Source organism: Typopeltis vanoorti, chromosome 7, assembly GCF_054136105.1.
Source record: "Typopeltis vanoorti isolate ZY-2024b chromosome 7, IOZ_Tvanoo_1.0, whole genome shotgun sequence".
NCBI classification, from domain to species: Eukaryota; Metazoa; Arthropoda; class Arachnida; order Uropygi; family Thelyphonidae; genus Typopeltis; species Typopeltis vanoorti.
Window position 1 is genome coordinate 52,663,747 of NC_143555.1, and position 13,838 is coordinate 52,677,584.

The 13,838-nt window shown below is 38.2% G+C and overlaps 1 protein-coding gene across 2 annotated transcripts in view; it reads left to right on the top strand.

Moving 5' to 3' along the window:
• The first annotated feature begins 6,188 nt into the window (after window positions 1–6,188).
• Window positions 6,189–13,838, top strand: part of LOC150104678 (histone deacetylase 8-like) — a 210,845-nt gene continuing 203,195 nt past the window's right edge. The window contains exon 1 of one of the 2 annotated variants that reach the window (XM_090395875.1): window positions 6,189–6,292. Coding sequence is in view for 1 of the 2 variants with exons in the window: in XM_090395877.1 (XP_090252003.1) it covers window positions 6,266–6,292 (27 nt within the window). In the remaining variant the exon portion in view is untranslated. The remainder of the gene's footprint in view (window positions 6,293–13,838) is intronic. The other variant, XM_090395877.1, reaches the window with a different exon arrangement.

Genomic DNA, 13,838 nt, shown 5'->3' on the forward strand with positions numbered 1-13,838 from the left:
TAGACCGGTTCTCCTTGAATTCTGATGACGCGACACTCAGGGTAGCCCCTGAGTGTCGAGTCTTCAAAACGGGGGGGGGGGGGCTCTTCTTCCTTGTGCCTACGGAACCCAATCCCCCTGTGTTCCGGACTGGTAGGCCGGTTCTCCTTGAATTCCGATGAATTGAATTTTGAAGACTCGACGCTCAAGGTAGCCTTTCAGTTTCAGAACGTTTCAAATAATTTGACAAAAACGTTACACAAAAACGTTACATAAAAACGTGACAAAAACGTTACACAAAAACGTTACAAAACACGTTAACAAAAACGTTACACAAAAACGTTACAGCCTACATCCGTTTCCAATTTCAGCTTATCATTTTATGGTATAGAGTAGATTTGTAGGATGAGTCATGGAACTCTGTAGAGGAATAAATGGTGATGGAGAGTTGTACGTGTCCTCCCGCAATGAGTCTACCGACTCCTTGGAAGTGTCACGAATATTAGTAATAATTTATGATTTAAATTAAGGGGATATTAAATCCCACATTGTTTTAAAACCGAATAAGAAACTCAAAGATTGGAATCAGAGAGTTTCATGCCGAATAAGTTTAAAAGTATCGGCGATTACTAGCGTGAGCTAATGCAAGTAGGCCAAATACGGAGTACAAACTCTTGCAACTCGCAGCAAAAGGTGGGTAAAGTTCTAATTGCTATTCTTGGTATTTTCCATAATGTAAAAACACATTTCCTAGGAAATGTATGCTGTTATTACATTATGGTGGGAGGTCACTACCCACACCGGTTTCAGCCTTATGTGTAAGTAAAACCGGCTCTGAAAATTCGGACGATCCCTAGACCACTCAATAATGGGTGAAAGACCGTCCATCTCAGCGTTGGCTCCACTTAGTGATGGCCTTCCACCCACCACAACCACTGAGCAGAACCGCTCATATTCCGAAGAAAAGCATTCACCGACAAAGCCCATCACTGGGCCGTGCCGGAAAACACTTTCCCCGGAGACTCAAATTGCTCCCTTAAGGCAGAAATTCATAATAGCCCCCAACCGGTTTCAGCCTTTATTTGAGGCTTCATCAGTGAGTAGCTAGACCAAATTAATACCAAAGGGCATAAAGCATAACGGTACTGACTTGATGGGCGAAGCATAAATGCTTTTCATATTCCCCCTCCATCTGAAAAGGAGAGTTCTTTGGGTGGAGAATTATTGAGCTTTAAGCTCACCCTGAAAGGGCAGTGAGATTAACTGTGTTCAGCTGAGCATAGAATTGACTTGGGTCTCTTGTATTTGCAGAATAGTCTGCTGCTTGTTTGATCAGTGGGTACGGATGATAAATTGTCTTAATGAAGAACTTTTCAGCTAGGTCATGAAGAAGAGATGGGATGTAGGGAATGCTAATGTCTCTGTGATTTTGGGAGTTTCTGATGAACCACGGAGCATCCAAACTCATTCTTAGACATTTGTTTTGTATTCTCTGCAGCTTTTGAATATTTGTTTTAGAAGTATGACTCCAAGCAGGAGATGCATAAGTTATGTTTGGGACTGAGAGATCTTGCTAATAATGCAGTGTCATCATCATATAATGCAGTGATTGTTGAGCTTGGGTTTTGACGGATATCAGCAATATAGATAAAAAATAGCAAGGGGGGGCCAAGAGTGAGCCCTGCGGCACTCCCGCCAGAACCTTGCGTCTGGTTGATACAGTTTCATTTATTTTGACTTGCATGTATCTGTCTTTGAGGTATGAGTGAATTATTTTAACTAGATTAATAGGCATATTAAATGTGATGAGTTTGTAGAGAAGACCTTGATGCCACACCTTATCAAACGCCTTTACGGCATCTAAAAAGACTGCAGCTGTATGAAGGTTCCGATTGAAGCCTTCGGAAATGTATTCGATCAGCCTGTGAATCTGCTGAACGGTGGAGTGGTTTTTTCTAAGTCCAAATTGTTCATTTGGGATTATACCTAGTTTATCCGTTTGTAATTGAAGTCTTGTGAGGATTACTTTTTCTGCGATCTTTCCAAGGTTAGACAGAAGACTGATAGGTCTGTAGTTTTCAGGGAGTTGAGCGTTTTTTCCCATCTTTTCGATTGGTGTGACATCTGCTATTTTCCATGTTAAAGGGAAATACTGGAGTCTGAGGATGGCATTAATTATGTTGACTAGATGCACGATTGCTTTTCTGGGGAGTAGTTTAATTATTTTGTTTGTAATTCCATCTGAGCCTGGAGCTTTATTGTTGTTCAGATGGGTTATAATGTTTATAACTTCTTTTGGAGAAGTAGGTGTGAGAGGTTCTAGGTCATCTTTTTGTTGTGTTATGGCCTGCCTAACTTGGCAATGAATCTTGTAGATAAGATTGATGTTCAAATTTTCACATGAAGGGTTGCATTGACTTTCCAAGCTGTCAGCCAGAGCCTCTGCCTTTTCCCCATCAGTGTGAGCTATACCATTCGAGGTTTGAATTGGGGGTAAAAGTTGTCTTTTGGTGGGGAAGGTTCTCAGAAACTTCCATATGGAGTTGTGAAGTTGTCCTCAGGGTTTAATTTTGTTAGCTTAGATCCCATTCTTGGTTTCAATGCTTTTGGAGGGCTTTACGTACATATCTGTTTAATTGATTCAAGTTTGCTTTATCTTGAGGGGCTCTTGTCTTATGATACCTCTTTCTGGCCTTGTTTTTCAGTCTAATCAAATCCATAATATCCTCGGGGATCCGTCCACTAGGGTGAAAGACTGTAGTTTGGGTAATTGACTTTATTGCATTTTTGATTTGATTGGTAAAGTTGTTTGCAGCCATTTCTATCTCCTCTTTAGTGTGAATAGTAGGGACTGGGCCAATGTGATCAGGTAGGATTCTGGAGAGTTTGTCCCAAGATATGAAAGAGTGGGGAGTGGAGAATTGTTCTTGTGTACCAAGTTGATGCAGAATAGGGTTATGATCTGAGGAAAGTTCATTTATTGTTTCCAGCTGATATTGGTATCTGATGTTTTTGAGGACAACTATGTCAAGTACATCTGAACTTCCAGTTGAGCTGTGATGAGTGGGCTCTGTGGGTCCGGTTACAACAATAGAATTTTGCGTTAAATAATTATATAGAATTCGACCTTTATCGTTGATTGTGGAGCTATGCCAAGCTGTATGTTTGGCATTCAAATCACCAGCCATGATGATGGAGTCAGTGAAGCCGAGAATGGAGTCCAAGTCAGACACAAGCAATGGAATGCTGGGTGGATTATATACAGCATAGATTTTAATATTGCCAGCATTGTTGGTATTAACTTCAATGCCAAATTATCTCTAAGTTCTTGGTTTGGGGATTGGTCAGAACATTGTGGCTTAGGTAGTTTTTAATGTATATAGCTGTTCCTCCTCCGCTTCCGGTTAGTCTATCTGTTTTGTACATAGTATAGTTCCGTAATTTGGGATTATTTGCTGGTCTGAGATGTGTTTCGTTTACCAGTATTATGTCAGGATTATGCCTGTGAGAGAACTCTTGTAGTTCTAGAGTTTTATTGCTGAATCCGTTGGTATTCCATGCTGTGATCATGCGAGAGTTGGGATGGAATTTTCTTCTATTCGTTGTTGAGGGCAGTCAGAATTGAGTGCGTACCTTGTAGGAATCTTTTCGTGGAGGACGGCGGAGGATTCGTCATACTGAATTCTTGTAACATGGTAGCTAGTGAGGCAGTTAGTACTGATGTTAGATTTGAGCCTATATGATCATGAGATGGAGTAGCCTTTGTTCGTGCTGCCTATGCATAAGTTTTAGGCATTTGTTTCCTTTCTTGAGTTGTTGGGCTATAGATAGTTTGGGCTGGGGTGTGACTGGCACGGCTGTCTTGAGCATCGCTGAATTGTGTTGGAAGGGTAGTTTTTTTGTAGCTCTCGATTATTTGGGTGTGTAATGCATCCCTTGTAGTTTGCAGGGTGAGGTCCTCCACAATTGGCACATTTAGATGGAGTGGATCTTGGTTTTGTACACATGACTGTCTGGTGGCCCTCTCCACATTTTAATCACCTGTAATTTGCCTTGCAAAGATTTTGGGCATGGCCAAACCTTTGGCACCTATGGCACTGCCCAGCTGTTGATCTCTTCCTTAGTGGTTCAGTAGAAATTCCGAGGCCACATATCGTTGTTAATTCATAGAACTCTTTTTGTGTCTTATCAATTTCTACAAGTATCAGTGGCATTGGCCGTTTATCTGCTCTAAGCATCCTGCTCACTTTCACTGGTGTTAGGTTCCGACTCATAAGGTCAGTGGTGACTTCTTCACAGGTGACACTCTCGGTCACTCCGTGAAGCACAACCTTGAGATTTTTTCTCACTGGGTAAAGCAAAAGTATGATATGGGAGACTTTTGTTATCCATTAGTCTTGTCAGCTGTCTGTAGTCAGTGACTGAGGCTAGTTGGGTATTTACTCCTTCATCTTGATTTTTTGCCCAGTAATATGCAATTTTGTGTTCCCTAAGGGCTGTAGTGACAGTGGTCCATTTGTCCTTGTCCCTTAGTATTACCGGTGGAACCTTTTCGGTGTTCCTTGGTACTTCTAATGTTGGTGTGTCTTCATCTCTGGTGTTCTATGGTTCTTCTTCTTTTGTAAGAGTGCTCCCCTTGAGAGATGTTTTGACAGGGGGATTTGGGTGACAGAGCAGCAATGAGATCCTAATGTGAGATTTCATTCTCCTCCTCTTCTCCATCATTAGAGTGAATGTACTCTTTTATGAATCCTGGCCAGTCAGTTTCTAATTTGCTTATTATAAGTTTGAGCACCTATAGAGACTGCTCCTTGTTAAGGAACTGGATGTGATCTTTGATGTTGTCCATCTCAAAGTGGCGATTTCCTGCCAGCAGAGATGGGTTAAAAGCAGTATAATAATCCCTCAGGGCCGGAGGCCTGCCAGCAAAGTATCCTGTAGACCTAGACGGACTACTAGCAATGTTTGATCCCACAGAGCTTGAAGCCTGCCAGCAAATGTCCTGTAGACTGAATTAGTCTACTAGCAAAGTCTTCTTAGAACTTACTAGTTTGGGAAAAGGAATATCAATTTCTCACTTGGCCACAGTTAGAAACCTACCTCCCTATAAAACCTTAATACCACCACTGATCCTCATTGCAGGTGGGGCCTGCTGGCCATTTGACCTCTTGCACTTTTCGTGCAGAGGGGGAGACAGTAGGAATCACAGTGTGTTAGCACCCGTGCAATGTGAGATTACTGAGAAACCTCGTGTGCAATGTAATCAGGCTCAGTCTAAAGTAACACGTCCGTTCTCATCAAAATCCGGTGAATCATTCCACACTCGTATTCAATACCAAAGGGTATAGCGAAAAGAACTTATATACTCTGCTATACGAGTTGTCAAAAAGGTGCACCCATTAAGTTACTTAAATATGAATAGCCAATAGGCTTCATTTCGGCGATATAAACATTATTTAAATTAAGGGGATATTAAATCCCACAATGTTTTATAAAAGAAACTCAATGATTGGAATCAGAGAGTTTCATGCCGAATATAGTATAATAAACTATAAAAGTATCGGCGATTACTAGCGTGAGCTAATGCAAGTAGTCCAAGTACGTAGTACAAACTCTGGCAATCGGGGGCCTGTGTAGCTCAGTGGATGTGGCGTTTGCATACCACAGCACTTGGCCGCACGAAGGAAGACTTGGTTTCGAGTCTAGTCGGCAACTAGAGGAAATTTTTCTAAGCCTTTTTTCGACCGGTTCCCGAGTTAGTCGATCTCTGGCACGGGCAAGCGGGTTTTTCCTCCCGGAAACTCCGGTTTTTCGTCCTGTAAATTCAAGAAAATCGACCGTAGAACCCACATTATTTCAGACATTAAATATATTGTGTTAGGGTTAGGGACGACGAGATGGCGGCACATTTGAGCCGTCTCTCTTCACTGCGTACCGCTTAATTAGTGATAGCCTTGGGCCATCTATCTCTGATTGGTACCAGTGGAGATTGAACTGCCCACTCAGTCTCTAAAAGTTAGATGGGGCTAAATGGCCTCGCCTACTCTCGCATACGGGAGTAAAAAGGCGTCAGCTGATTTTTTTTTTTTTTTAATATTCTGACTCGTTTTTCATATGGCATCCAAAAATATACTGTTTAAATGTATGGTTGATAACTCTGAGTATAGGAGGGCGCTAGATTTTTCTTATTTCCTGTTTTGTCGAGTGTGGGTTATTTGAAATGTGTTGTGCTATCTGCTCGTATGTATGTGATATGTTTTTGGCATGCATTGTTTATCTCGTATAGATGCACGACAAATTTTTAATTTTGTTGGTGAGTTTTTTATTCTTATTTTCTTTTTCACCTGACCGCTTGGATGCTGGAATGCCTTTTAGAGATCGCAGGAGTGATTTTTTGCCTATACTCCTGGCACTGGCCTATAAAAAAAAAAAGAATCGCGTTTGAGGACAGAACTTATAAAACAAAACAACAAATGATGGATTTCTGATATTAAGAGAATTTAGAACAGAAGGTCTCATCAACGCAAACCGTGATTTAGATGCATCGGCAATTTCAAAATTTTCCTCTTATGCAGTTGCTATGTTTTATTGCAGAACAACAACAACAAAATTGGTGCCCTACCTTATTATGAAATTTTGCACAGCGATTTTATTATAACAGGAGTGGTTAATGAAAGGGTGCTAAAAGCTTTCTCTGGTAAAAATTAATATTAGTGATGCCAGGATGCAAAACGGCAGGGTGAAAACACTGTTTTGGTTGGTACTAATAGCCTGAGTGGTTAGAAGCATTCTTTGAGAGATGATGTGTGGGAGTTACTGGAGGATGAAAAGAACTATGAGAGGGTGAAGAATGCAAGTCTCCTGGCCTGCCATGCTGTGTGTTAGAGGTGAATTGTGGAGGAGGAGACTTTGATAGCAAATCAGTCAGTGTGCGGAAGTAGTGACAGTTTGTGGACCAGTGGTCTTAATTTGATGGAAGTATTTATATAATGGTAATGGACTGCACTTAAATGGATTCGGAGTTAGGTGTCTGGAGGGAGCATTGCGCACCAAGAATGCAGAAGCATACACACAAAAAACAAAACAAAACACTAAAGCAGTTCAGGTGAATGCAGATGAGTGTGTGTATAGTATTTACAGGAAGTGAATGCAAGAATGACCAAAGCATGCCTAATCTAATCTCTCAAGCAACAGTATCAATTGGGGTAGTCATTTCAGAATGTAAGGGTGGTTGGGGCTTAAGGGGATCATACAATTTCTGATAATAATGACAGAAGTATCAGGAACAGGAGAGGAGTTTGTGGCATTGGTAGTGCAACTGTACCAAAAGTTATAGGCATTAGTCAGACTTGCTTAATAGCAGATGATGTAGTTACAGGGATATAATGTGAAGGGTTTAGTATTTTCATGGAGGATAGAGAAGATAGGATTGAATGAGGGTACTGCTGATAATAGCACATGAATTGAAGCCAAAAAGAGTATGCCCAAAAGAATTTCAGTTCTTTTGAAACAGTCTAGTGTTGAGATTGAGGCCAAATATATGGTTGATATATATAGAACAAATATATGGTTGATGCTGCTATATGCCAGAAATAACATGCAAGACATGCATTAGCATATAAGTACAATGAATGTGGATGAGGGATTTCAACAGTGGTGGCCCGTAAAGTTTTAAGTGGAGGTGCTGTCTATGTAAAATTTAAAAAAAAAATCATTTTTTCCCCTAATCAGTAACCAATTTATTAATAAATAAATCTACAGATTTATTTATTAATAAATTGGTTACTGATTAGGAAAAAAAAGAATTTTTTAAAAATTATTGTGTATAGGCAGCACCCCCACTTAAAACTTCACAGGTTGCCACTGTATTTCAACTGTGGACACATAGATTAGAAGGAGAAAAGAGCACATGATAAGAGGAACATGGAATTTATTCACCTATGAGATAATTCATTGAGACACATGTGATTGAGGGGGACTTGGGGTATGGAAGTATTGCATCTGCTTATAGGATCAGAAGTACTATCCATAACCAAGGTAAATACATTTTCTCTGATTGGGAGAGTGATCCGGCAGTCTTCACTTGGGAGGTTGCAAAACATGGAATTTGCTATGAGCAAATGGTATATGTTGAACTACAAGGCAGATGATTATGATACACCTAGTAGGAAACTTGAAGCAGTACCATGGGATAAAAACCTTCAAAGAAAGGATGTTAGCACCATGTGAACTAGTCAGTGGGTATCTGGAGGAATCAATATCATATTGTATACCCAGCTCAGGAGGGTTAATCAGGTAGGAGTTAGATTAATGAGTAGTATCATTAATCAAGTGCTACAAAAAATAAGTGTTATGGAGGTTATATAAGGAGAAAGGTGAAAAGCAAGCTCACAAGCAGTATAATGATCAGGCAGAAAGATGGCCAGCATGGTAATAAATGCACAATCAGATTATGAGAAAAAACTAGCTCAGCAGGTCAAAGATCCCAAAGAGTTTTATCGTTATGTGGCAAGTAAGAGGAAGAATGATCATGGGAGGATAACTGTAACATGTGCTGATGGTAGCGCTCGAAGAATGTATCTTTAATTTCTTTATTAGCATTATCATTTGGGCAATTACATACTTGGTTTTTTGATTTAAGATCACTATAGATATCAGATAACCAAGTATTCACTGTAATTGTTGCATATGGCTCAAATGCTAATGCTAATAAAGAAATTAAAGATGTATTCTTCAATTGCTTAAAAAAGCAATTGAAGAAGTTCAAGGGCATATTATACTACTAGGAGACCTTAATGGTCAGGTAGGGAATCAAGTAGACGAGGAAACGAAACAAGTGTTGGGATCACAAGGAGAAATAACCTGGAATAATAATGGAGAAAGAATAATAAATCTTTGCCTTATAAATAATTTAGTAATAGTGAATAGTCTAATCAAGTTCAATCATAAAGAAATCCATAAGTTTACCAGGGAAGAGCCCAGTAGAAATTAAAAATCTATAATTGACTATGCCATCATAAGCAGGTTGTACTGGAAGTATACAAAAAAATGCAGGAGTCTATAGAGGTCCTGAAATAGGCAGTGACCACTGCTTATTAATATTCGAAACGATCCATAAAATAAAAGTTGAAAAATGTAGAAAAAGTAGCAAAGGAATAAATGTTAAGATAAAGAACTACAAACTAAAGGAAGAAACAGCCATTGAGTATAAAAGTAAAATAGAAGAGAAGATGAAAGAAGTAGAAAAAGAGATATAGTCTAACCAAGTGGAAAAAAGACTTCCAACGTCTTTCTCTAAATCAAGCAAAGTTTGCTTACACTTGGATAAAGGATTAAACTAAATTTATTAAAGTCTAACCAAGTGGAAAAACTTCCAACATCTTTCTTAAATCCAGTCATTTAATAATAAGGTGGTACACCTTTTGGCAACTCGTATAGGTAAATATGACTTCTCCGTTGCTTCTGCCTTAGTATCACCACTTCTGGGTCTGGCTCTCCCTGACGAGATCTCAATAAAGGCTGTTGCTATCACCCAGGTCCTGGGTGTGTGTGTGGTGTGGTGTGGTGGGGGTAATGAATGGCAGTGCTGTAGCCTGTGAAGTTAACGTAGACATGGCTGATGAGAGCTTGGTTCACCTTTACCACGAGTTGCCTCAGTCCTGAAGATACTTCAGTTGCAAACTTTGTTTGCTTACACTTGGATAAACCTTTCTTTTAGGCTTACATGGTGATCTGAATACATTTTTGAAAATTATGGAGACAACTACCGTGTTTAAGTAAAATTTGAGTTTAATATGAACCAAAATCCACACTTGACGTTTCGACCTTTATATCAAGGTCATCTTGTGGAGCATATATACTATATACAGAGAAACAAGCTACACTACAATCTACATGGTGCTGAAGTTACTGACCAACCGTTACAACATTTATTGGCCTGACCTCTGGTGAAGAAAAAAAAAAAAAAAGAACTTACTACATTAATGTTCAAGTCCTATTATTAATATCTATTGGTTGTACTTTTACATTGGGAGCAACAACAAGTCTATATTATTATTATTATTTGACACCTCCAGGGAGTCCAAAGACTCATCGAGGGAGAGTGTGCCAACAGCATTGAACGATCGGATCCCTTCCAACTACTAACCACGCTCAAACTTACTTAACTGAGCTATTAGTAGCAGAGGCTCTACCAATCGACCAATATATGTATACTTGGATGAAGGATTAAACTAAATTTATTTATAGTCTAACCAAGTGGGAAAAAACTTCCAAACTCTTCATTAATGTTTTTAGAAGAATCAGGGCAGAGAAAGAATGCCCCATTAAGTTTATCAGAAATAAGGAGGGAAATTTACTCACAAATTCCAAATACATCATTTAAAGGTGGAAATAGTACTGCCAAGAATTATTGGAAGATGCAGGACATGGGAAAAAATAGAACCCTAAGACCAAGATATGCAAGCAAAATAGATCAAAGTGAGGAAATTCATGCAAATGAACTGTCATCATCAAATTCCTACCATGTACCCTCAAGGGGTGTACAGGATATGATAGTACTACATGAAAAATTTACATCATTACTAACTTCCTATCTACAATTTTCCTCCAAATCAGTCTGTTACTTGTCAAGACTCCAACATTATCAGATCTTATATCTCTATCTTCTAAAGAACTTTTTACTGTATCAATCCACCTATATCTTGGTCTTCCTTTTTTCCTCTCAACCTGGCAGAGAATACTTGTTTTGCTAATTGTTCCTCTCCCATTCTGTTTAAGTGACCATAAACCTGAGATTAGCTCTGCTAATGCATTCCTGGATGTTGACAATGTCAAGTTCTTTCCTAATATCCTCGTTTTTAATATGATATTGCCATTGATGCCATCTGTTCACGCCTCTAATCTTTCTCAGGACTCATATCTGCGGTCTCTAGTCTTTGGTCAAGTGTTTTACTTCTGACCCAGCTCTCAGATCCATAAGTTAAAACTGGTTTGAACACTCTCTTGTATACAGCTAATTTAGTGTTCCGACTAATTTCTCTCTTATTCCATATGAATTTATTCAGTTGACTTCCTACCATACCAGTTTTGTTGATTCTGTTGTCAATTTCCATATTTAATTTGTCATCTTCACTAAATATCGTGCCTAAGTAGCTGAAATGTTTTACTTGTTCCACAGGTTCTCCATTCAAAACGCAGTTGACATTTTCAATGATTCTACCTATTTTCATTGTCTTTGTCTTTTTATTGCTGACCTTCATACCAAATCTATTACAACAATTATTCAATTTAGTCACAGAATCTTGCAAACTTGTAGCAGATTTATTTAGAAGTATAACATCGTCTGCATAAAGCAAAGAGCTGACATTAACATCTCCAATTTTGATATCATGTTTAATACCACTTTCCTTCATACTGTGATCCATATAGATAATGAATAACAGAGGGGATAATGTACATCCTTGTCTCACACCAGATTTAACATTAAACCATCTTCTTGTACTTCCTTCAATTCTAACTGCTGACTTACAACTCAAATAAAGACTAAATATTGCTTGATATAATGTCCCAATTTTTCTTAATTCCTCTACAGAACCAAAATAGGAATGAATATCATCATTATCGTCCCCGGAGAATGATGGAATAACAGGGTTAGGATTTACAGTCCTAAAAAACTCCTTGTCATCCATTCTTAAGTCAGTGCTAGTTAGCTTACAAATCAGTACTGTCACAACTCATATAAAAACAAAAAATTGCTACTTGCTAAACTTTACCTGTTCGTTAAGCCAAAACGATCCCAATCCACTTCACTTGAATTTTATAATGTGGATTTTATCCTGCCGACGGCTGTACCATTGTAAATTTTGTTGTTTCTGTAATAATATTCTTATTATCTGCTGTGCCTTTGTAAGTTTTATATCTCTTCTTTATTTTTATTTTATTTATTCTTTTTATATGTCTATTTGTCTACTTCCTTACTTAAATTTATTCTTTCCCTCCCTTCCTTTTTCTGTAGCTAGATAGACCTCGTGTAATAAGTCTATCTAATGTAACAGTCCCTGAGCAATCGCACAATATCAGTTAAGAAATTTATTTGATCTTAACGACTGCGCCACTTAATTGATCTTTTTATGTTTGAATGTCAGGGCGAGAAGATGGCAAAATTAATTTAAAACTTCTATACAATTTCTTTACATGCAAGTCATGGCTCGTTAACATATTCAGGATAGTGCATTGGCTAAGGAATGAGAACCAGGTAATTACAAAACAAAAGCATGTTTATTATCAAACTAAAAGATATGATACAGAGGATATAAAAGTTGATTAAAATGAACTTAATCAAGAGCACTTTAACATACAATATTACTTGCTATCTGAGCAACAGAAACTGTAGTGCTTTCACTATCAGAAAATAACTTAATCACTTAATCAAATAACATAATCAAAAGCACTTTAAACACACAATATTACTTGGTATCTGAGCAACAGAAACTATGGTGCTTTCACTCTCAGAAAAATCTATTGTACCTTGATATAAAAGTGTCTTCTATGACACAACTGGGCTTACAAAGCATGCATAAATATTTCAGGAGGGATTACATTAACTTTCTTACAACACAATCAATACTTAATTGATACTAATTCAGACGCTATCACAAACAACTTATGAATTAGACATACTTAACAATACATATACTTCCGTTATTTCACATTCAGTTTACCTGCTAGTTAACAAGTAACCTCTCTCAATCCTTTATGATTTCGAGGCGCATTCACATAACACATTATAAAAAAATAATGGATTTACTTGCTAACAATCTCAAGAGGAAAGTCTGACTTTCATTTGGTAATACACATTGAAACTGGAACATCTTCCATCCGGTAGACTCTCGAGAACTTTCCTTCGTCGGACTCTGTTGTTCTGCTGTAGCTACCGGGAGCCTAGAGCGAGCTGGCTGCGGTGAACTTCGGGCTACGACAGCGGGAAAATGATCCTCCTGGATTGCGGGAAGGAGCTCCCACAGACCTCAATGGTGAAGAGTCAAGCATGAAGCCAAGGATCAAAAAGACTACAACCACGTGCTGCATTGCCTTTTATTCCGTTTTCCTTCCTTTGTTCTTAAGTAAGAGTATTCCTGGATTACCTAGAAATCAACGAAAGATTTGACGTCATTGCTGGCCGCCCACCAGATCTTATGATTTTGGTGGTATTCAGTGCTAATCCGGGTTAACTCCTCTTAAGCTTTTACAAACAAGTCTAAAGTGCAGGTGCATTCTAACAGTAATTTATTTTTTTATATTATTACAACTAACTAAGTACATTTTTTTCTTATAATTTGAGACAAAAAATTGTAAAATATTTAGCGAAAATTCTTTAAAAAAATTATTTCTTGCGAGATTTTACAAAAGCCACCCTTTCCTCTAAAAAAATAAACTTAAGGTTTATTTTTTTGATTTTTTTTTTTTGTCTGTCATTCTCTGGAGATGACCTTGACTAGTCTCTTACACTTTCAATTTTCAAACTTTGGTTGACACATACGACAAGTTGCCACATAATTGGTGACATCATTTTTCATTCCTTTCCATCTGTACTTTTCTTTAATCTGATGTCACGTTTTATCAAATCCCTTATGTCCGTTTGAATCATTGAACTTGTAAAATATCCATGGAATCACTACTCTTGGAACAAGAACCCTTTCAGCAAATTTTCCCAAGATGCTCTTCTTTGACAAGAGAAGTCCGTCTTCATATAGGTGAAGTGTTTCTTTGGAATTTGATCACCTCTCTTAATTTTTTCATACATACTCCTCAACTCAGGATCTCCCTTCTGAGCTTCTATAATATGGGCCCCAAGGTTT